The following is a 22755-nucleotide window of genomic DNA, read 5'->3' on the forward strand; positions in this document are numbered from 1 at the left end:
CCACCAGCTCTGTGATGTGGCTATGAAGAAGTGGAAAAGGATTTAAGTGGAAACCTTTGAAGCTCTTATGAACTCCATGCGCCATTCACTCTCTTAGCCTATCAGGGCCCAAGCTCAGTCTCTTCACTCCCTTGAGCAAATCAGCTCACAAGTTACCTCAGGCCTTCCTCCACCAATGGGAGCATGCACACTTTTGCATAAAAGGGTGGTTAGAGTTGGCCTAGTGGTTCTTCTGAGTTTGTCAGTTCCAGTGTTCGGGTGCCTTCACACCTAACGGATCCACAGCGGATCTCACTTCTGCGGATTCGAAGCGAGAACCGCTGCGGATCCGGTACCATTCACCCCTATGATAGCACATATTCGCAGCGGGATTAACATCCCGCTGTGAATATGTGCTTTAACCCCTCGCTGTCCGCAGCCCCGCCGCCGCATCCCTCATCCCCAGCCGCATCCAGCAGCCCGCATCCCCTATCCCCCGCCGCATCCTGCAGCCCGCCGCCGAGAGCATAAAGTACCTGCTCGCCGACGCGCCTGCAGTAAGGCTCCTGGCTAATTAGCGGGCCTCACTGCAGCCGCGCTGCCGAGCAGGTACTTTATGCTCTCGGCAGCGGTCTGCAGGATGCAGCCGGGGATGGGGGCATGGGGCCGGAGATGGGGGATGCGGCTGAGGATGGGCTAATGTGGTGGCGGGGCTGTGGACATCGAGGGGTTTAAGCACATATTCACAGTGGGATGTTAATCCCCCTGCGAATATGTGCTATCATAGGGGTGAATGGTACTGGATCCGCAGCAATTCTCCCTGCTCCCACAAATACTGTTTCTGGCTGATGCCAGGACGTGTAGCTTCCATGTTGGTGCCAAGTACTCCTGCATGCTCCTCTCTAGTGCTGTGTGACAAACGTATTCTCCATGAATATTGGTTCTCTCTCTACAACACTGCAGCCCCAAAAAGCTGTAAAGACCCTTGACAATAGTAAGATACTTAAATATTTACTAGACAGTGCCCCTCAATCAGTCAACCTGTTTTTAACTACCAAAAGTCTTCTTCTACCAATACCCCAAGTCAAAGACTATTTCTGTATACCTCTGACTTCCAAAGTGCCCTTAAACTCTCAGTCAAACTCTCAGGTCCGCTCAGCCAGTCAGTGACGGAGGCGGGGTCCCGAGTCATTGCGGGCATGGAGAGAGGTAAATTAGGACTGGCTATTACATTCCCCCTGCTGCCTTTTTTTTTTTTTATAGTGGTCGGACTTCTCCTTAAAGTTGTCCTTTGTTTTCCTGCATAAGGTCTAGCGAAGATAATACTGGAATAAACAGACATACTGTAGGTTGAAAGCACGCTTGCCCTGGACAATGGCAATAAAAAGTCAAATAGAATAGAAGTCAATAGTCAATAGTCAAATAGAAGGTCAAATATACATCAGTGTAGTCAGACAGATCAAGGACAGGTAACGGAGGTAACAGAGGTCAGGCAAAACTGGGGTTGTTGTACAGTGGAATAAATATGAGTATAATTATAGAAACCAAATGTCAGGTCACAGAGGTCGTATAGAACTAGAATTCAGTATAGTGGAACGGATGTAAGCTCAATCAAACATGTCAGAAGTTGGATAAAAGAGATCAAGCAGGGTCACAATGTGATACAGTAAAGAATGTCAAGAGTAATCAGAAAATCTAGGTCAAGGCAGTCCACGTTCAGGCTCAGGAGCAACATCTAGGCAAATCAGTGAAGAAATACCTGATATATATATATATATATATATATATATATATATATATATATATATATATATATATATATATATATATATATATTTATTTATTTTTTATTGAAAACTCTCTATTTTTATACCAAAACAACCATCTAGTTTATAAGATCATCCAAAAAATTAACAAACATAAAAACTATTTTTCTTTCTTAAACTCTCCCAACCCTGCCCCCCCCCCCCCCCCTCAATGGGACACCTATAAAATTAGTATAGAGCTAGTTTAAATAGGCCTGTATCCTGTTTGTACTGTGCATTTGCAGCATAACATTCATAGCTGCCCCTTAACAGGGCTAGCTGTGTATCGATAAAGAACACTCTACTGTTCTACAAAACGATACAGTTTAAACTATTGTGCTTCTATTATTATGCTCTATTTAAGTGCTCCATTGTGATATCCCAAATGTGTGTATATATTTATAGACTCGTCTGTATTGGATTGATGCCATAACGCTGATTACATTTCAAGGCTGCATACTATTCTGGTGATGGACTCTTTTGTATGCATGTCACAGTAATCTGTCCGTATTTATAGGCTGAAGCCTATTGGAATGATGTCACAAATGTGTATTTATTTGTAGACCGTGGCTTCTCCTCCTCTTTCAGTAGTGTATGTGTATTTTTGTAGAGGGGATACCTAGATATCAAAGTCTCCTACAGCGAAGTCAGGAATAGGGTTTCCACTTGTTTACAATATGTTATTGTTTGAGTAACAGTGAGAAGATGTATAGCAGTGCCGTATAACAGATAGGAGAGGTCAGATATTGATGTCAGATAGCAGAAAGCTGCTACAACTGCTGATATTAAGAGTGTGCTGTAATACAGAGACAGAATTCCTTCATTTAGCTATGTTCACACAACGTTCTTTTTAAGTAAAGAACGGACGCTGATTGCAATTGTCTCAGCGCCCGTTCTTTACTGCAGGGGCGGCATTGCATTGAAGTTAATGCAATGCCGCCCGCTGTGTTCTCACATCGTTATTCTAACGCCCGGTCTTTAGAACGGGCATTAGAATAATGTGCCTGTCAACATCAGCTGTTCACACAACGCAATGTGCAGCGTATACGTATAACGTATAACTTACACAGACCACTACTTATAATGAAAGGCTACCTGAAGTGACAGGTGCAAAAAAAGGTATCTAAGCTCTGGGGCTGGTGCAGCGGCGGGCTGGGGCGGGGGTTGGGAATCACATGCCCCAAGGCCAGGCACCACTCCCCCCACTCAGGGGACACGGCCGCTGGATCTCTGAGCTGCAGGCACAGGCAGCCTGCTCTGTATATAGAAGAGCCTGTTACTGACAGGACCTACAGGAGGAGGATGGCCTGTACGTTCTGACAGGACCTCCTTGACAATGATGCCGGGGCAGACTTCCTGTGGCTGCACAGATTGTTATGGGGCCATAAGACTATACAGGAAGATGTATGGCCGCCAGCACTGAGTCTGCACAGCACCCAGGAGATCACACAGGCTGTGCATTATCTGCCAGGACCTTCCGTGCACAGAGCAGAGGTCAGCTGTGGTCCCTCCACCAACCACACTGGGCACTGCTGCTGCTCCAAGGACCCCCATGGACTGGTGAGGTATCAGGGAGATGGAGAGATACTGGAGGAGGAGGTCAGGCAGGTCAGTGGCTCTACAACACTGACCTGCCTGACAGCTATGGCAGGCAGGCCCTAAAGCCTAACCAACCTGCTCATCTAAGGCTGCTTTACAACTATCACCCTCATCATGCTCTGGTAACCTCCAGCTGTCAGACCAAGATGGGAGTTGTAGTGTGGTAGCCTCCAGCTGTAAGACAGGGATGGGAGTTGTAGTGTGGTAGCCTCCAGCTGTAAGACAGGGATGGGAGTTGTAGTGTGGTAGCCTCCAGCTGTCAGACCTGGATGGGAGTTGTAGTGTGGTAGCCTCCAGCTGTCAGACCAGGATAGGAGTTGTAATGTAGTAGCCTCCAGCTGTCAGACCAGGATGGGAGTTGTAGTGTGGTAGCCTCCAGCTGTCAGACCAGGATGGGAGTTGTAGTGTGGTAGCCTCCAGCTGTCAGACAATGATTGGAGTTGTAGTGTGGTAGCCTCCAGCTGTCAGACAATGATGGAAGTTGTAGTGTGGTAGCCTCCAGCTGTCAGACCAGGATGGGAGTTGTAGTGTGGTAGCCTCCAGCTGTCAGGCAAGGATGGGAGTTGTAGTGTGGTAGCCTCCAGCTGTCAGACCAGGATAGGAGTTGTGGTTTGGTAGCCTCCAGCTGTCAGACCAGGATGGGAGTTGTAGTGTGGTAGCCTCCAGCTGTCAGACCAGGATGGGAGTTGTAGTGTGGTAGCCTCCAGCTGTCAGACAATGATGGGAGTTGTAGTGTGGTAGCCTCCAGCTGTCAGACCAGGATGGGAGTTGTAGTGTGGTAGCCTCCAGCTGTCAGGCAAAGGTGGGAGTTGTAGTGTGGTAGCCTCCAGCTGTCAGACCCGGATGGGAGTTGTAGTGTGGTAGCCTCCAGCTGTCAGACCAGGATGGGAGTTGTAGTGTGGTAGCCTCCAGCTGTCACACAGGGATGGGAGTTGTAGTGTGGTAGCCTCCAGCTGTCAGACCAGGATGGGAGTTGTAGTGTGGTATCCTCCAGCTGTCAGACCAGGATGGGAGTTGTAGTGTTGTAGCCTCCAGCTGTCAGACAAGGATGGAAGTTGCAGTGTGGTAGCCTCCAGCTGTCAGACCAGGATGGGAGTTGTAGTGTGGTAGCCTCCAGCTGTCAGACCAGGATAGGAGTTGTAGTGTGGTAGCCTCCAGCTGTCAGACAGGGATGGGAGTTGTAGTGTGGTAGCCTCCAGCTGTCAAACAAGGATGGGAGTTGTAGTGTGGTAGCCTCCAGCTGTCAGGCAAGGATGGGAGTTTTAGTGTGGTAGCATCCAACTGTCACACCAGGGTGGGTGTTGTAGTGTGGTAGCCTCCAGCTGTCACACAGGGATGGGAGTTGTAGTGTGGTAGCCTCCAGCGGTCAGACCAGGATGGGAGTTGTAATGTGGTAGCCTCCAGCTGTCAGACCAGGATAGGAGTTGTAGTGTGGTAGCCTCCAGCTCTCAGACCAGGATGGGAGTTGTAGTGTGGTAGCCTTCAGCTGTCAGACCATGATAGAAGTTGTAATGTTGTAATTCCATCTGTGTGGTCATGGTGGGAGTTGTAGTTCCAGCTATGACATCAGGATGGGAGTTCTAGTTGCAGCTCTGAGGTCGAGGGGGAGTTGTAGGTCCAGCTGTGAGGTCAGGGTGGAAGTTGTAGTTGCAGCTGTGAAGTCAGGATGGGAGTTGTCGCTGCAGCTATGAGGTCAGGATGGGAGTTGTAGGTCCAGCTGTGAGGTCAGGATTGGAGTTGTAGTTGCAGCGGTGAGGTCAGGATGGGAGTTGTAGTTGCAGCGGTGAGGTCAGGATGGGAGTTGTAGTTGCAACTATGAGGTAAGGGTGGGAATTGTAGTTGCGGCTGTGATGTCAGGGTGGGAGTTGTAGTTGCAGCTGTGAGGTCAGGGTGGGAGTTGTAGTTGCAGTTGTGAGGTCAGAGTGGGAGTTTTCGTTTTGCTACAGCTGGGGGCCCACAGATTGGGGAGCACTGCCATAAGTCAGTGATTTACTAGAGGATAATCCTCCTGACACCATATTTGTCCTATAACACAGAGCCATTCTCTGCCTAATCAGACATCGTGCCATATTACATGACCAGCAGCGAAATTGTCAGCTTATGGGGGACTTTAAACCTGTCAAAAAATCCACCATTTGCTGCATATTTCTGCACATTCAAGGGGGCACAGAGGGGGCTGAACTTTTATAAGGAGATACTATTATATGGGGGAACAGAGAGGGTCTCTTCTCTATATATGACGGTGCGGGGGAGGGGGCTTATCTACTTTATGAGGGTACAGATGGGGGAGAGCTTTCTGTTATATCAGGGCATAGAGGAAGCCTGGGTCTAAATCCTACGTGGGGCATAAAATGGTCCCCGTTACAGTGTGGAGCAATACAGATGGGGAGTTTATTGAGGTAAGGATGGTGCTGTGTGGCATCTACCTTTGCCGCACTGATGTGTGGAGGGTTATAATAGGTAAGGGCCAGAGTGGCCGCTAGCCTGCTACTCATGGGCCAGTGCTGTGTGCTTGCCCCCCAGGCTAAAATTTGCCAGCCAGCCCCTGGGCTGGTGGAATACCTTTAGGTTATGTTCACACTATATAAAACAGTGGCCGCTGTTTGACACTGCCGTTGTTTGCAGTGACAAGTTAATTTTTCCTACAGTGAACAACGGCTGTGGAGCATGCTGTGTGTTGCATTGGCAGCTACATTCAGTGCAGCACCAGAAAACTAAGGCCATTGTTTTAAATGAAAACTAAGGCCGGAGTTTTCCGTATAAATTTTACGCTGTGTGAACATAGCCTTAAGAGATATTTCCACCTTCAACATTTATTAAGTTTGTCTGATTCACCACTTGAAAGTCTCCATGGCTCCCTTGGTGGGACCTTCCACATGGTAACTAGTTTATACGTTGAACAAATAATCCAATAGTCACACAATAAAATACCTCTTACCATGAATCATTTTAAAAAACATACCTGGGACATTTCTGCAAATACGTTTTGTGTCAATCTTTTTTCTTGTGGCTTGTCACAGTTCAATTTTGCTAAATTTTAAAGGTTTCATAATAAAATGGAATTTTACTTTGTGAACCTGACTGGCTTACTTGCAATAGCTATAGGAAGCCAAAAAGCCATAAGCTGCTGAATAGGATGAAGTTTATGTAACTTCAATTATTGACTTGGATAACACTTTATCTTAGGTGAATATAGTCTAGCTTAAAAAAACACAAAAAAAACCCCACATAAATCCTACCAATATAAGGCAATGTTCATACAATGTCTTCATATTTCAGCTGTCTTTTCAAACAGCCATAATTTTAAAGCAAAGTTAGGCTATGTTCAGACTACGTTTAACAGCGCCCATTATATAGCAACGGACGTTGTTAAAGTTGTTAACGTTGTTAACTCCCATGAAAAACTTTTTCCCAGTAATTGAAGCACATTACAAAGTTATATAACTCTGTAATATGCTTCAATCACCTATCTGCTTCCCTTCCCTGTCTTTTCCCCCCTCCACCCCCCACCAGGAAGTGCACTAAACTTACACATACCTAATTACTGTCGTCACCAGGCTCTTCTCTCAGCTCCTTCTTGTGACGATGAGTCATCAGCAGGAGGGCTGCTCTAGCTCCTGTTTCACCAGCCTACTCCTCCCCTGCATTGTCAGGTGACTCATCTTGCTCAGCTCCCATTGGCTGAGCAACTGCAAGCCATCTGAGTCATGTCACTTGCTTGTCTTCTCTCGTGACAGACTCCCGACACATAGGCAGCTCCCCCCTCCCCTCATACTCTCTCCTGCTGCTGAGTGAATGAGTCATGTCACTAGGGAAGATAAGCAAGTGACATAGACTCAGATGGCTTGCAGTTGCTCAGCCAATGGGAGCTGAGCAAGCTGAGTCATCTGACAAGGCAGGGGAGGGGGAGGCTGGTGTAACAGGAACTAGAGCAGCCCTCTTGGTGATCAATTAGCCATTCACTTTAATGTAAAGTGTGGTCGCTGGTCAGCGTCCGGAAATACTAGGCAGGTGCATTATTTTAACGCCCATTCTAAAGAATGCGTGCATACAGTGGACAGCATTGCGGTGATTTCAATGCAATGCCGCTCCTGTAGTTAAGAACGGACGCTGATTCCATTGCAATTTGTTCTTTACTAAAAAATAACGTTGTGTGAACATAGCCTTATGCAAATTACTGCTTCAAAATTATATCTGTCCAAAAAGACGTTGTTCACACTAAAAAAAAAAAAAAAAACGCAAAATGTCACTGTAATCTTAGGTGAAAATAAAACTGTGTGAACGGATGAAACGAGTGGCCATATTTTGCTAGATTAGGTCGAAAGTAATGAGCATGTTCATTATTTGTATTGTCGTTATTCTATATGGTGTGTGTGCACTGTTGGCTAATTACCCATTGACTTTAATAGAGCGGATTATTATATTGAAAATAATTACAGTATTTTTATCTCAAAATTCCGAACATATTTTACTTTTATTTTACAGTGTGAACACAACCTAAGTGTATATTCACAATTGTCGTCTACCCTGTAGAAATACTACCAAGTATTTTCAGGCTGTAATATACACAGCATTTTATTTATGTTACATTGCAAGTTAATATACAGTATGTGGAACTACTTTCATTATACTGATCTAATGTTTTATTCATATTTTAATTTATACCCACTGTACTTTAAGGACACATTTATTAATGACTCTGGCGGAGAGGTAACCTTAGGTGTTTGAGCTTCACATAGTTTATTGTTGTTTTTAACACATATTTCACACGCACATTGCATTACTGTTTGTGAAAGGAAAACTGAACGCATCTTTGAATAGGGTAACTGTAGCCTTGGGATTAATGTTGTGCCAGTTTTCCAACATATATTCTGATAATGATCCTGCTTTTTTGTACTGCTTTTCCATTTGTAAGAAGCATTAAATAGCATTATACACAGTGGTGTTTGTTTTATTTTCTTTGGTTTTATTTTATTCATTTTACTTCTAATTTGGTAAAAAGTAGTGTTGAGCAAGCATGCTCTATCGAGCTTGATGCTCAACCAAGCACCTTGTGGTACTCGAGTAAAAGTGGAAGTCTCCTCCCACATGTTTGGGGGCTTTATTTAGCCAATAAACATTAGGAAAAGGTATAGCAAGCATAGTTACACCATATTGATTCAGAAAGTTTTCATATTGTTAAAATTTTAAGCAGTATTATGTATATCTGCATAATGGTCTTTACAATGTTGCAGTTACTGATAGAGACTAATTTATATGAAAATACCCCCATTACGAGCTCTAAATTACTGTAAAAGACCTTAATTGGCGTGAGAAACTTTTCCAATTTTTCCAATGTATCAGCTGTTTCCCCACTGCACGCCAATAGGCGTCCAATGATTCTAATTGTAGTAATACTATTATGTATTCTATGAATGAATTTCATGGATTAACTGGACTCTGCCTCTCAATAATACTGTATGACTATGTTCACACAACGTCAATTTTAAAGAACGTCCGTTGTTGCAGCGATATAAGTCGATGGGAAGATGAATGTCCAATGCACACAAAGTATTAAATAACGGACGTTATCGCCGCAGGGCGTCAAAATAATCATGACAATTATTTTCGGACGTCTGACTTTTTTTATTAATTGTTTACACACAGTTTTTCTTTTGTCACTGTTTTTTCTCCGTTTTTACTATTAAACTCAATGAATTTTTCAATTAAGATACACCCAAAGCCAATTAGTAGACTCAAACTAGAATAATATGCCAACAGCCGTCATTGCACTACAGGCCCTATTCCACCAACAGATCTGACGACAGATTATATGCCAAAGATTTGAAGCCAAACCCAGGAGTGGATTTGAAAAGATGAGAAATCCAGTCTTTCCTTTATGACCTGTTCTCTGTTTATAGTCTGTTCCTGGGTTTGGCTTCAAATCTTTGGCAGATAATCTGTCGTCAGATCTGTTGGTGGAATAGGGTCTTTAGGCAAGGGCAGACAGCTAAATGACGTCCGATATTTTAGACTCAAAATGACGGATGTCATTTTAAATGGAGCTGAAAAAAACGTTGTGTGAACATAGCCTATTACTGCCCAATGGTTATCCGCTTTCATCCGCACTCTGCTGTGATTAATATAGGAGTGACATCACTGCAGAGTGCTGCCTCAATATTCATAAGAAGCCGTGGGCCAGGTGGGGTGGATAAGTGCACTGAGGGCTGTAGCTCCAAACCACCTCATTTATTTACGTAATAAAAATAATTGAATAGTAATATTTTATAGTAATATAGTAATATTTTATAGTATAATAATAATAGTAATATTTTTTCATATAGCGCCAATAGATTCCACAGCACTGAAAAAAGTGCTAAGGATGAGGGTAAGAAAATTACCTTTTTCCTCAGTGACCTGTGCACTATAATGACATATGAACAGGTTAGATGCTTCTAATCTGCTGTTAGTTTCCCTTTAAATCTATATCTCAATATCTGGACAGTGGTGTCAAACTCAAATATACAGTGGGCCAAAATTACAAAATAGGACAAATTTGCGGGCCAACCTTGGTAATTATTAAAGCGCAAATGTGGTGGTCCTAGCACTGTCAGTGGTGTGCATCTCCCAGCACTGTGCACTATGATAAATGACATGATTAATTGCTATGATATGATTAAACCCCAACCTATGTAATATCCAGCCCTCCCCAGCAGTCTCATATAGTAGCCAACTCCCCCTTAGTCTCATATAGTAGCCAGCCCTCCCCAATAGTCTCATATAGTAGCCAGCCCTACCCAAAGTCTCATATAGCAGCCAGCCCTCCCTTATAGTCTATTATATAGTAGCCAGCCCTCCCCCATAGTCTAATATAGTAGCCAGCCCTCCCCATAGTCTGATATAGTAGCCAGCCCTCCCCAATAGTTTCATATAGTAGCCAGCCCTCCCCATAGTCTCATCTAGTAGCCAGTCATCCCCAATAGTCTCATATAGTAGCCAGCCCTCCCCATAGTTTCTTATATAGTAGCCAGCCCTCCCCATAGTCTCTTATATAGTAGTCAGCCCTCCCCCATAGTCTCTTATACAATACCCAGCCCTCCCCAGTAGTTTGATTTAGTAGTCAGCCCTCCCCATAGTCTCATAAAGTAGCCAGTCCTTCCCATAGTCTCATATAGTAGCCAGCCAATCCCATAGTCTCATATAGTAGCCAGCCATTCCCATAGTCTCATATAGTAGCCAGCCCTCCCCATAGTCACATATAGTAGCCAGCCTTTCCCATGGTCACATATAGTAGCCAGCCCTCCCCATAGTCACATATAGTAGCCAGCCCTCCCCATAGTCACATATAGTAGCCAGTCATTCCCATAGTCACATATAGTAGCCAGCCCTCCCCATAGTCACATATAGTAGCCAGCCCTCCCCATAGTCTCATATAGTAGCCAGCCCTCCCCATAGTCTCATATAGTAGCCAGCCCTCCCCCATAGTCTTGTTTATGGTAGCCATGGCGGGCCAGATGTAATTCAAACTCTGAATTGCCTTGCGGGCCAGAAATAATGGCAGGGCCAGAGTTTGACATAACTGATGAAGGAGATCATACAGGGGGCACATAATAGATTGTATACACTGTATTATTAGTTTGTAAACCACATTTTGGCTACATGGTAAAGGAAGTGTTTGTTTATATAAGGAATATGATAACCGTGGGGTTTGTCTATAGGGTTTATGTACATATTGATTAAAATGTATGAGATCTATGTTAATAACTATATATTCCTGAGTCCATGTTAATAGTTTAGCCATTTATGCAAAAATAAAAGCACATGTTAAATGATGCTCCTCTGAGCTACTGTAAGCATATGCTTTTTTATGTTAAAACAACCTAAATTGCTATGTAGGCATATCAGAACATTCCTATTTTTAGATAAAATGAATGTAAAATATGTGTCCTCATTATAGCAACGCTGCATAGATACGAACTGTGTGGGCTTAATAACAAAATTGCTAATTAGTACGCATGTAATTTTCCTTCCTAGATCAAAGATGTTTCATAAGACCCATTGTTTGCATATATTTGTGATGGCAAAGGTGTAAGTTAATGAAGAGGCCTAATGACAAGGGAAAAATCCAGTATGTGAGCTGGTATAGTAAAATTAAGAACCAAGGATCATTTCCCTTGTTCACAGCAAATTAGTTCATGTTGCAAATTATCTGTGATTTTTGCTTTGATTACAGGTAACAAAAATAATTAAGTGAAATAAATATTATATCTGGATCTTAAAAAAAATAAATAAAAGGTTTGTCATGCACATTATAGGAATCCTGAATCTACTTATATCTGCAATGAATAAAAGTAAAAAAAGCATGCTGGGAATTCCACCTCAGGACACATAGGTCTACTCTGTATAGCTATGGTCCAACAATGTGAAAAAAAAATGTCTGTCTTTGGCTATATTTACACAATGTTTTTTCAGCTCCGTTTAAAATGATGTCCGTCATTTTGAGTCTAAATAACGGACGTCATCTAGCAGCTTGGCAATAACTGGTGTTTGTACATTATTCAACTTTGGGGTTACTAATCGGCCTTTGAATTTTATAGTAAAAAAGGGAAAAAGAACGATGACAAAAGAACTGTGTAAACAACTAATAAAAAATGTCAGCTGTTTGCAAAAGACGTCCGAAAATAATGATCATGTTCATTATTTTGACGTCCGCAGTAAAAATGTCCGTTATTCAATACATTGTGTGCATTGGACATCTGTCATCCCATTGACTTCAATGCATTGCATTGAAGTCAATTAAATAGTGGCAAAAACGGACATCTTTTTAAACAGCAAAATCGTCCGCCTTTCTCTATTTTTGACGTTGTGTGAGCATTTTGATTATTTTATAATTAGTGACTTTGGTTTTATCAAAAGATGGACGTTTTTCACAAAAGAAAAAGACGTTGTGGGATTATAGGGGGCACATTTACTACGGAGTCTAATTTGTGTAACTAATTTGAGGATTGGTGTATATTTTGTTCCAATATGAAATTTTAATCTGATTTATTAAAATGTAGCACTGCCATAGTGAATGTAGTTAAAAAGTCACAAAAAAGCTAAATTGTGCAAGCATATTCATCTGGTACCAACCAGAGGTAGGCCTGCACCTGTTTGTGCAACTTTTTTAAAAATTGCATATAATAAATTGGGCTCTAATTCCAGATTATGCAAACTTTTTTGTGAATATTCAAAACAGGCAGAATTTTTTAAGTTGCATCTAAAAAATATTCGCCAGTACAATACTTACAGTACAATACAATAGAAATTAGACCAAAAATAGGTGAAACACCGAATTATTCACCAAAAAATAGGTGCAAGTGCTTGATAAATTTCCCCCATAGCCTATGAAAAGAAATAACAATATCCTTGATTGGAGAAACATCTAGTTAATTTGTCCAAAATTTCATTTTAGGCCTGACTTAATTTCTAAGAATTAATACCAGTGCCACAAAACGTCTTTGTACCAGATTGTTAATTAACACGGAACACTGAGGAAGTGGTTCTATAAATAGCTTATTTGTATTTATTATAATGGAATATGCCTGATTTGGAGCATCAAGGCAGTATAATCATAAAAGAAATTAACATTGCTTCTTCTAATGGAATGAACAGGAAAAATATCTTGGCATGCCATATATACATTGAGCTAATTAGATTATGTAACTGTCTTCTAAGGATTAGAGTGGTATCTCAGACTTCAAGATATGCACAACACAAAGATTTATAGGAAGAATGTAAAATAAACACCCCAGAATGTAAAATAATGACCCCTTTTATATTTAGTTTGCTACTTAAAATATACATACTGTACCTTTATACTAAGTCCAAATCCTCCTACAGTTTGTCTTCGTATTGCTACTGTTCTTTCCTAGAATCGGAATTTGAAATATGTTCTATTAATACATTTATAATAATAACAATAACTTTTTTAAACATCTATCTATTTTACATCCATATTTTAAAGAAGATGCTCATGTTAGGTGAAAGCTATGGTACAATCGCTGCAAGATTTATTTGAGGTTAAAGTCAGTGTGCAGGCCAGTCAATTTCACCAAATTATTAGAATTTTTTGGGCTGGCACAATAAGGTTGGAACTAGAGATGAGCGAAGCAGCCGGAAATTCCTATCTCAAGCTTCGTAAATTTTCACTCAAACTCGTTAAGATTTGCAAATCAAATCTTAACAAATTTCTTGAAAACAGCCCAAACTATAGTAGTTACAATACTGGGACTATTACAGAAGGGCAAATTTGTTAAAGCATGTTATTGTAAAAGTGCAGTAAAAGGGATCCAGGAATTTTAATTTAAAGAGGACTAATACTTCCTTGAAAGCCTCAATAATTAAAAGTCAGAAATATATGATTTTTCTCTATTCCATGTAAAAATCCATCTACTCCATTTAAAGAAGCTAACTACAGGATAGCTCACCAGTCACAGTTGATCATCAGGCGTGTCGGGTGTGAGGATAGCTCATCAGTCCATTTAGCCTGGAAAACCCCTTTAACGCCCTATTCACACATCCTGTTCCTGTCCGCAATTGCGGATCCGCAGAAAAATAGGACCAATGTATTTCAATGGACCCATACACACATCCGTGTTGTGTATTGGGCTGCAATCCATTCCGCAAAAAAATAAGGACAGGCCCTAGTACGGACAGTAACTGACACACCCAATACAACTCTATGGGGTCCGTATTTTTTACGGATGCAATACGGACTGAATTTGCGGATTGTTACTGACTGAAATTTGCGGATTGGAAAAATATACTGACTTGTGAATAAGGCATAAGAGCAGAAGACTGGAGACTAATTCGAGTTCTGTAGCCCAGTAACTAGTCCGCCATTTTGTTCAGTTTGAAAGACCAGTAATTTTTCTACCCAAACAAATCACTCTTGAAAATAACTTTGGAAACCAATATTGTACTTTTTTATGTGAGAGGGCATAAGGTGCATACAGCCTAGTGCATAAAGCCTAGCTACATGGTGTATGGTAAAAGCTGTTCTTGTCCTGATGGTTATCACATGATTGGATTTACTTTATTGAAAACATGAAAACATATAAGTTAATAAATCAGGTTGAGATCCATAGTATTAAAAGTCATCAAATTGAAACATATTTCAAATGTCATGACATTCTTCAAGAGAGAAGAACCATAATCTAGTGCTTTATATACTTCAGGAACGCTGTAGCACTGGCAGTATAATAGGTGTAAAAATATATAGAAGATTTACTGCAAGTTATTTTAAGGCTATGTTCCCACAACATTTTTTTAGCTTAAATAAAGTCAATCAACAGCCTTTTTAGTCTAAACAAGACACTTTGGAAACATTGGGGGAGATTTATCAAACTGGTGTAAAGTAGAATTGTCTTAGTTGCCCCTAGCAACCAATCAGCTTCCAACTTCCATTTTTAAAAGGATCTGTGAGGAATGAAAGGTGGAATCTGATTGGTTGCTAGGGGCAACTGAGCCAATTCTACTTTACACCAGTTTGATAAATCTCCCCCATAGTCTAATAGTCCTAGTCAAACAGTAACTTTCTACAATTTATTTGGCATATGAAAACCATGGAGGCAAGCATATTATGTCCAAATGCTGGTGCGTGAATCAGTCTACCAAACATCATATCACATTAAAACATTTGAGAAAAAACTCAGTGTTAACACTCAGTATTTCCATCAGTCTTTTGGTCAGTATTTGTTCAAGTGGATAGTGGGTTAAAAACACAGAAAGGCTATGTTCACACAACATCAAAAATAGAGAAAAAGCCAACGCTTTTGCTATTTAAAAAACGTATGTTATTGCTGCGATTTAACTGACTGCAGTGCAATGCAATGAAGTCAATAGAAAGTCGCACGTTCAATGCACACAATGTATTGAATAACGGATGTTATAGCTGTGGACGTGATCATGATCATTATTTTCAGACGTCTTTTGCAAACAGCAAACATTTTGTATTAGTTGATTACACACAGTTTTTCTTTTGTCACCGTTCTTTCTCCGTTTTTACTATTAAATTCAATGGACTTTTCAATTAAGACACACCCAAAGGCCAATTGGTAATCCCAAACTAGAATAATGTACAAACACCAGTCATTGCACTAAGAGGAGGCCAGACAGCTAAATGATGTCTGTTATTTTAGACTCAAAATGACGGACACCATTTTAACCCCTTAAGAACCGGGGCAATTTAGATTTTTGCGTTTTCATTTTTTCCTCCTTGTGCATAAAAGGCCATAGCAGTTGCATTTTTTCACCTAGAAACCCACATGAGCCCTTATTTTTGCGCCACTAATTGTACTTTGCAATGACAAGCTGAATTTTTGCATAAAGTACACTGCAAAAGCAGGAAAAAATTCAATGTGTGGTGAAATTGAAAAAAACCCCCACATTTTGTGTTTTTAGTGGATATGTGTTTTTACGCCGTTCACCCTGGGCTAAAACTGACTTGTTATATATATTCCACAAGTTGTTACGATTAAAACGATATATAACATGTATTACTTATATTGTATCTGATGTCCTGTAAAAAATTAAAACCATTGTTTACAAATATACGTTCCTTAAAATCGCTCCATTCCCAGGCTTATAGCACTTTTATCCTTTGGTCTATGGGGCTGTATGAGGTGTCATTTTTTGCGCCATGATGTGTTCTTTCTATCGGTACCTTGATTGCGCATATACGACTTTTTGATCGCTTTTTATTAACATTTTTCTGGATTTGATGCGACCAAAAATGTGCAATTTTGCACTTTGGGATTTTTTGGCGCTTACACAGTTTACCGTGCGAGATCAGGAATGTGATTAATTAGTAGTTCGGGCGATTACACACACGGCGATAGCAAACATGTTTGTTTATTTATTTATTTACTTTTATTAATAACCTGGGAAAAGGGGGGTGATTCAGATTTTTATTAGGGGAGGGGGATTTTTATTAATAACAACACTTTTTTTTTTTACTTTTACACTTATACTAGAAGCCCCCCTAGGGGACTTCTAGTATAAGTGCACTGATCTCTCATAGAGATCTCTGCAGCATAGATATGCATGAGATAGGCTGCAGCCGGAAGTAAACGACTGCCGAGCCGGGGACGGCGCCATCTTGGAGCGGTTCCCGGCCGGCTTCAGTAACGGAGATCGCTCCTCCGGGTTAATGTCCCGGAGGAGCGATCTCCCCACTAGACACCAGGGATGACGCTGCAAACTTTGACAGCTGCATCCGATTACTGTATTAGCGGGCACGGCGATCGGACCGTGCCCGCTAATACCTGCGGTCCCGGGCTACAAACGGCACCGCTCTGCGCGGCCCCGCTCTGAACATCCTTAGCGACCGCAGGGCATAAATATACACCCGCGGTCATTAAGGGGTTAAAGTGAGCTGGAAAAAAATTGTGAACATAGCCAAACTGTGCAAATCTTTCCATTACAATTTTGTCTTGTTAATTCCACTCCTGATTTTGGCTACAAATACTGGCAGAAATACTGATTAAAATATGGTGTGTAAACATATCCTTAAACTACACATGCTGTGTTGTATGTACCTTATGTTTTAAAACTCTTAAATGAGGCTCCACGGGCTCTTCTTTTGCATTTTCTCTTTATTTGATATTGTGTGGACATAGCCTAAGGCTATGTTCCCACTTTCTTAGAATGAAAGGCGTTTTTATTGGACAGCCGCCATTTAATGACAAATTAGGGCTGTTATTTTATAACAATGGCCATCATTACACAAATAACTGCCCCCATTATAAAATATTAGCGCTATCATTTGTCATTAAATGATAGCCGTCCAATAAAAACGGCTGCCATTTTGACAGTGACAAAGCAAAGACTAAAAGACACTTACGGGCTATGTTCAAACAATGTAAAAAAAAAGAGAATAAATATTAAAAATACGTCTGTTATTGACGCGATTTAATTGACTTCAATGCAATGCTTTGAAGTTAATGGAATGACAGACATCCAATGCACACAGTGTATAAAATGACATTGTCTGAGCGAACGTCGCTTCCACTGATCATGCCAATTATTTTCGGATGTCTATTGCAAACAGCGGACTTTTTTTTTAGTTGATCACACACAGTTTTTCATTTTTCCCCATCCTTTCACCGTTCTTACTATTCAATTCAATGAACTTTTTAATTAAAGGCACTAATGCTACATTTACATGGAGCGATAATTCGCCCAATCGAACGATTTCGAAATAACGATGTGTTTTTTATAACGATCAGCATTTAGACTGAACAATATATCGTTTGGGAAATTCGTTTTTGCGATCGTTTTAAGATTGCTTAAGCCTATCTCCCACATAGGCTATGTTCACACAACATCAAAAACTGAGAAAAAACATCCGATTTCGCTATTTAAAAAAATGTCAGTTTTTTCAGCAAATTAACTGACTTCAATGCAATTGCATTGAAGTCAATGGGAAAACAGACGTCCTATGCACATAATTCATTGAAAAACGGACGTTTTTGCCACAGACGTCAAAATAATGAACATGAACATTATTTTCGGACATTTTTTGCAAAAGGTGAACGTTTTGTATTAGTTGTTCGCACACAGTTTTTCTTTTGTCACTGTTCTTTCTCCGTTTTTACTATTAAATTCAATGGATTTTTCAATTAAGGCACAACCAAAGGGCAATTAGTAACCCCAAACTAAGATAATGTGCAAAAACCTGTCATTGCACTAAGGGGATGCAAGGCTTCGAAAAATGTCCGTTATTTTAGACTCAAAATAACGGACGTCATTTTAAACGGAGCTGAAAAAAACGTTGTGTGAACATAGCCATAGGGTAAATTGGTGAAAGACTGTTTACACTAAGCGATCTGCGAATTATAAGCGAATGACCAACGACAGTTTGAGAACATTTTGAAAGATCAAAATGAGCAATTTCTCGCTCGTCCCTTGATTGTTCGCTGTGCACTGACGGGCAGCCAAACAGCAAAATGACAGACGTCATTTTAAACTCAAAATGACAGACATTATTTTAAAAGGAGAGGAAAAAACATTGTGTGAACATAGCAATGGTCTAAAATATTTTTTACAGGTCTCTTAGAGTGAGGATGGTTACATGCCACTCACTATTTTCAATGGATACCACTATACATAATAATAAAGAAATCAATACTAAACCTGTGTACTAGATTCAGGATATGAATTTAAATTGTCAGGTTGTTGATCGGTGTTAAGAGCATCAGAAATGAAGAATTATAATAGAAAAGTGACCTTTGCATTTAGCAGCAAACCATCGCAAATGCCTTGAGAGGTGGAGGTGTCAAGCTAAAGAAATTGAAAAGGCTTGGAAGTAAATGGAAAGTTCAGAGACATGTCATTGCTGAATGCCACTTAGTGTAGCTTAGAAATAGCCCATTTACACTTTAAATATTGCAATGTGGCTGGAACCTAATAATAGCTCCAAAGGATATGAAGGTGTTAATATAAGATCCACAGCAGTGAGACAAAATTATAAAGTGAAATAGAACAAAGTTAAGGATATTGCACTAAAAGCAGTTGTGTTGTTTTGCTTATCACCATAGAATAGTCTGTTAAAGCACACCTCCAATTATATAGGAAAAACAATTATAATACAAGACTTTGCAGAATAATTATTTTTTTATAGTTGTTTTATGTTGAGTCTTCCAAGGATCACTCTCTCTTTCTCTCTCTTTATATATTCATCACCATTGATTAAATTATATAGGGACAATAAGGACAATGGCAATTTTCACTTTTAGGTACTTATTTTCCTCCTTGCCTTCTAAAAACCATAACTCTTGAATTTTTCCATCTACAGAGCCAGATGATAGCTTGTTTTTTGCAGGAGCAAAGTGCAGGAGCAAATGTGGGTAACAGAGGTGGTGCAAATATCAGAGATTTAAAATGTATTCTAGGTTTTATGCAATGCATGTTAAAATAGAAATTCCATATTAAGGTACAGTTAATCACACTGGAGGAGGCACCAAAATACATTGCCCCAGTCCTGCATACAGTATATACAGTGAAGCTTAACATTTTACAGATGTACTTACAAGGCAATGCAACGCAAAATATTAGATGCGGCATTCACTATTTTTGAGAAGATACTCTTTTTTTATTTATCCTGTTGTTTTAAAACCAAAGGTTACAGAATAAATTGCATAAAAGCTGGTAACAGCTGTTTCGCACAATCCCCAGATTTTCATCAGTCATATATGCAATAAACACAGTAACCTTTGTTTTTAATGCTACAGGATAAAGAACAGTCTCCTATCAACACTGGTGAGTGAAACATCTTTTTTATTCTATGTGGAAAAAAAAGATTCACTAAACAGTCAATGACCATTTAAAGTGACAGGCAAATATTTATAAAAAATAAGGTTCAGTAAGGTCAGTTCATCTTTCACATAATATTTCTTTCATCCTTTATCTTTCTACATTTCTACGTATCTCCCTAACCCTAAAGAGAAGTATGGCGTGTGCAAGAAGTGGTGTTTTTATTCCAGTCTGACATTGCTCTCTGCTGCCCTTTCTGTTTGTGTCAGAAACTGTCCAAAGCAGGAGAGGTTTTCTATGGGGATTTGCTACTACTCTGGACAGTTCCTGTCAGAGATGGCAGCAGAGAGTACTGTGTCAGACTGGAAAGAATACACAATTTTCTGCAGGACATACAGTAGTTGATAAGTACTGTAAGAGATTTTTAATGGAAGTAATTGACAAATCTATATAACTTTCTGGCACTGGTTGATTTGAAAACATTTTTTCCTCTTTAAGTACTTTCTGTAGCACTGCAGTGTTTTCTTTTTTAAGGCAAGGCAACTTTTCTGATATGGTATCACTCATATAGGGCAAATGGCTAAAATTTAGCCATATCAAGTCATAAAAGAACATTGCTAACTCATTACATTGCCAGTTAAATCTTTAGGCCACAGGTGTCACCGCAAAACTAAACACAGATGGTGCAGTCACTGGATATTTGTTCTGTTCTTTGATGGAGTAAATTTATCTAAAAACCACCCAAGTCAGCACCACCGGTAGAGGCAATAATAATAAAAAACAACAACAACATTTGCTAATGAGTAAATGTCATTTCATTATGATTCTAAAAGTTATTTACTTACTCCAGAATAGAAAGGTTCACCAGACACACAAATAACATCCTGTTCTTGAATCATCAATAAGTCTTTGGCTAAGTGGAGTCGAACTTTGAAAGGTTCTTGACTACCATCTTGCAGCAAACAAATTCCTGTCTTTGCCTTAAAGTAGATAAAAAAGAGATTGATTTTAGCCTTTAAAGAGTAATAATATAAAATAATTATTTTTAGATAATTTCAATAATATTAAAGTATTATAAAAACATACATAAAAATACAATAATATACAATACTTGAAATACATGTATAGGCTATGTTCACACTTTGTGCAAACAACGGCAGTTGATTGACACAGCTGTTGTTTGCAAGGTCATACAATGGCCTCTGTTTTATTTCTATTTGGATTGCATATTTAACCATAGAACTCACAAAGGCCATACTTTGTATGCACAGAGTATGAACAACGGCCAATTTTCATGCACTAGTGGCCGCAAATGACTAACAAATAAATTATTAGTGCGGCCAAATAATGGCCGTTATTCAATGTGTGAACAACAACCGATGTTCTTGTCGTAAAAATACAGTTCCCAATCCCCTGCTCTAATCAAGTTCTGCTGAATAGCACTATAGAGAGAAGGGTCCCATTCTCCATGTGTACTGTATGTTCTTATAAACAGTACCCAGGGGGGAGGCTGTCTGATACGATTGCTATGTCCAGCAGCCCTTAATTGCAATCACTGCTCACTTGGAGAGCGAATTGTAGCACTTTACCACGGCAGAGGATCATAACAGCCTTGCAGTTCCCAACACAAACATTGGTGGCAGAAATCTGTGCCCCCCCCCCAAAAAAAACCACTTGTACCTTCAGATAGCTGCTTTTAATCCAAGATTTGTCCTGGGGTCGGTATATAGCCCATCTGTTTACTCCTACAGTAGTATATAGGACATATGTGCGCTCCCCCAATAATATATAGCCACCTTGTGCTCCCCCAATAGTATATAGCCCCCCTGTGCTCTACCCCAATAGTATATAGACCCCCTGTGCGCTCCCTAAATAGTAAATAGCCCCCTGTGCACTCCTCCAGTAGTATATGGCCCCACTGCACTCCCCCAGTAGTATATAGCCCCCCTGTGCGCTCCCTCAAAAGTATATAGCCCCCCTGTGCGCTCCCTCAATAGTATATAGCCCCCCTGTGTGCTCCTTCAATAGTATGTAGCCCCCTGTGCTCTCCCCAAATATTATATAGCCCCCCCGTGTGCTCCCCCTCCCATATAACATAAAAAAACAAACACTTATACTCACGCGTTCCTCTTCTCTTCCCTCTTGTGGCCGCACTGCAACAGTCACAAGAGGCCTCCCCTTACCCTGGCGCCTGCGCTCTAGTGACGTCGGGCGCCCACACCAGAGGGAGAGTGCGGCCTTTTGTGACTGCAGGAAGTGCGGCCACAAGAATGTCTCTCTCTCTGTCAGTGCTGCTGATGAAGGTAGCTATGAGCGCTCGTTACGAGCGCTCATAGCTACAACCAGGGCCGCCATCAGGAATTTCGGGGCCCCATACAACCAAAGTGTCTGGGCCCCCCACATTAATAAAAAAAAAAATTGTGTGTTTGACCCAAGCCTTGCTGGGAGGTATAATTTGGTTCAGATCAATTCTAGAGAACTGGCTCATATACCCCATTTTCCCCAGTGGCTTAAAATGTAACCTCTGTTATACAGTTATAAAATTGTAGAAACTAAATGTGAACAAGGTGCAATTTAAATGTCACCATACAGCCTCTTGTGCTCTGTATGCAGTGCATTATATTCACCCTTGCAACGTACAATTTATAGCGTGTCTACAAGCCCAGCGGGGCTCATTATGATGGAGACTAAAACTTATACAAGTATTCCTGCATGGGGTAGGGGTTCCCCTGTATTCAGAATGCTGTTGAGTACTAGGCAATGCCCCGTTTGGGGTTATTGAATTTCGAGGGTCTGGGGGGCTGTTTGATTTGTATATGTTCACCAATATCCCCCCCCCCAGGTATGCTCACTAACATAGAATATGTTGATAAGGCTAATATAATGAGGCTGTTCCATGTAAGTGAGCATATACAAATCACACAGCCCCCCAGGCAGACTAGTTTAGCTCACCCAAGCCAGTGATAGCGAATACATGGCGGTGAGAACGCTTTCTAGGAGATCCTGTTTGTGCAGCAGAGGTGTCTTTATCCTGCTCTGCATAGACCCTCGAAATTCAATAATCCCAGACGGGGCATTGCCTAGCACTCAACAGCAT

The 22755-nt window shown here is 40.7% G+C and overlaps 1 protein-coding gene across 1 annotated transcript in view; it reads right to left on the reverse strand.

Annotated features, from left to right (window-relative positions):
- Positions 1–22755, reverse strand: part of SNTG1 (syntrophin gamma 1) — a 397146-nt gene that overhangs the window by 100982 nt on the left and 273409 nt on the right. Inside the window, exons 5-6 of the mRNA XM_069960047.1 lie at positions 20504–20638; positions 13216–13272 (exon numbers count right to left, since the gene is read on the reverse strand). Coding sequence (XP_069816148.1) covers positions 13216–13272; positions 20504–20638 — 192 coding nt within the window. The remainder of the gene's footprint in view (positions 1–13215; positions 13273–20503; positions 20639–22755) is intronic.

This window comes from Dendropsophus ebraccatus, chromosome 2 (genome assembly GCF_027789765.1).
Source record: "Dendropsophus ebraccatus isolate aDenEbr1 chromosome 2, aDenEbr1.pat, whole genome shotgun sequence".
In the NCBI taxonomy this organism is placed as follows: Eukaryota; Metazoa; Chordata; class Amphibia; order Anura; family Hylidae; genus Dendropsophus; species Dendropsophus ebraccatus.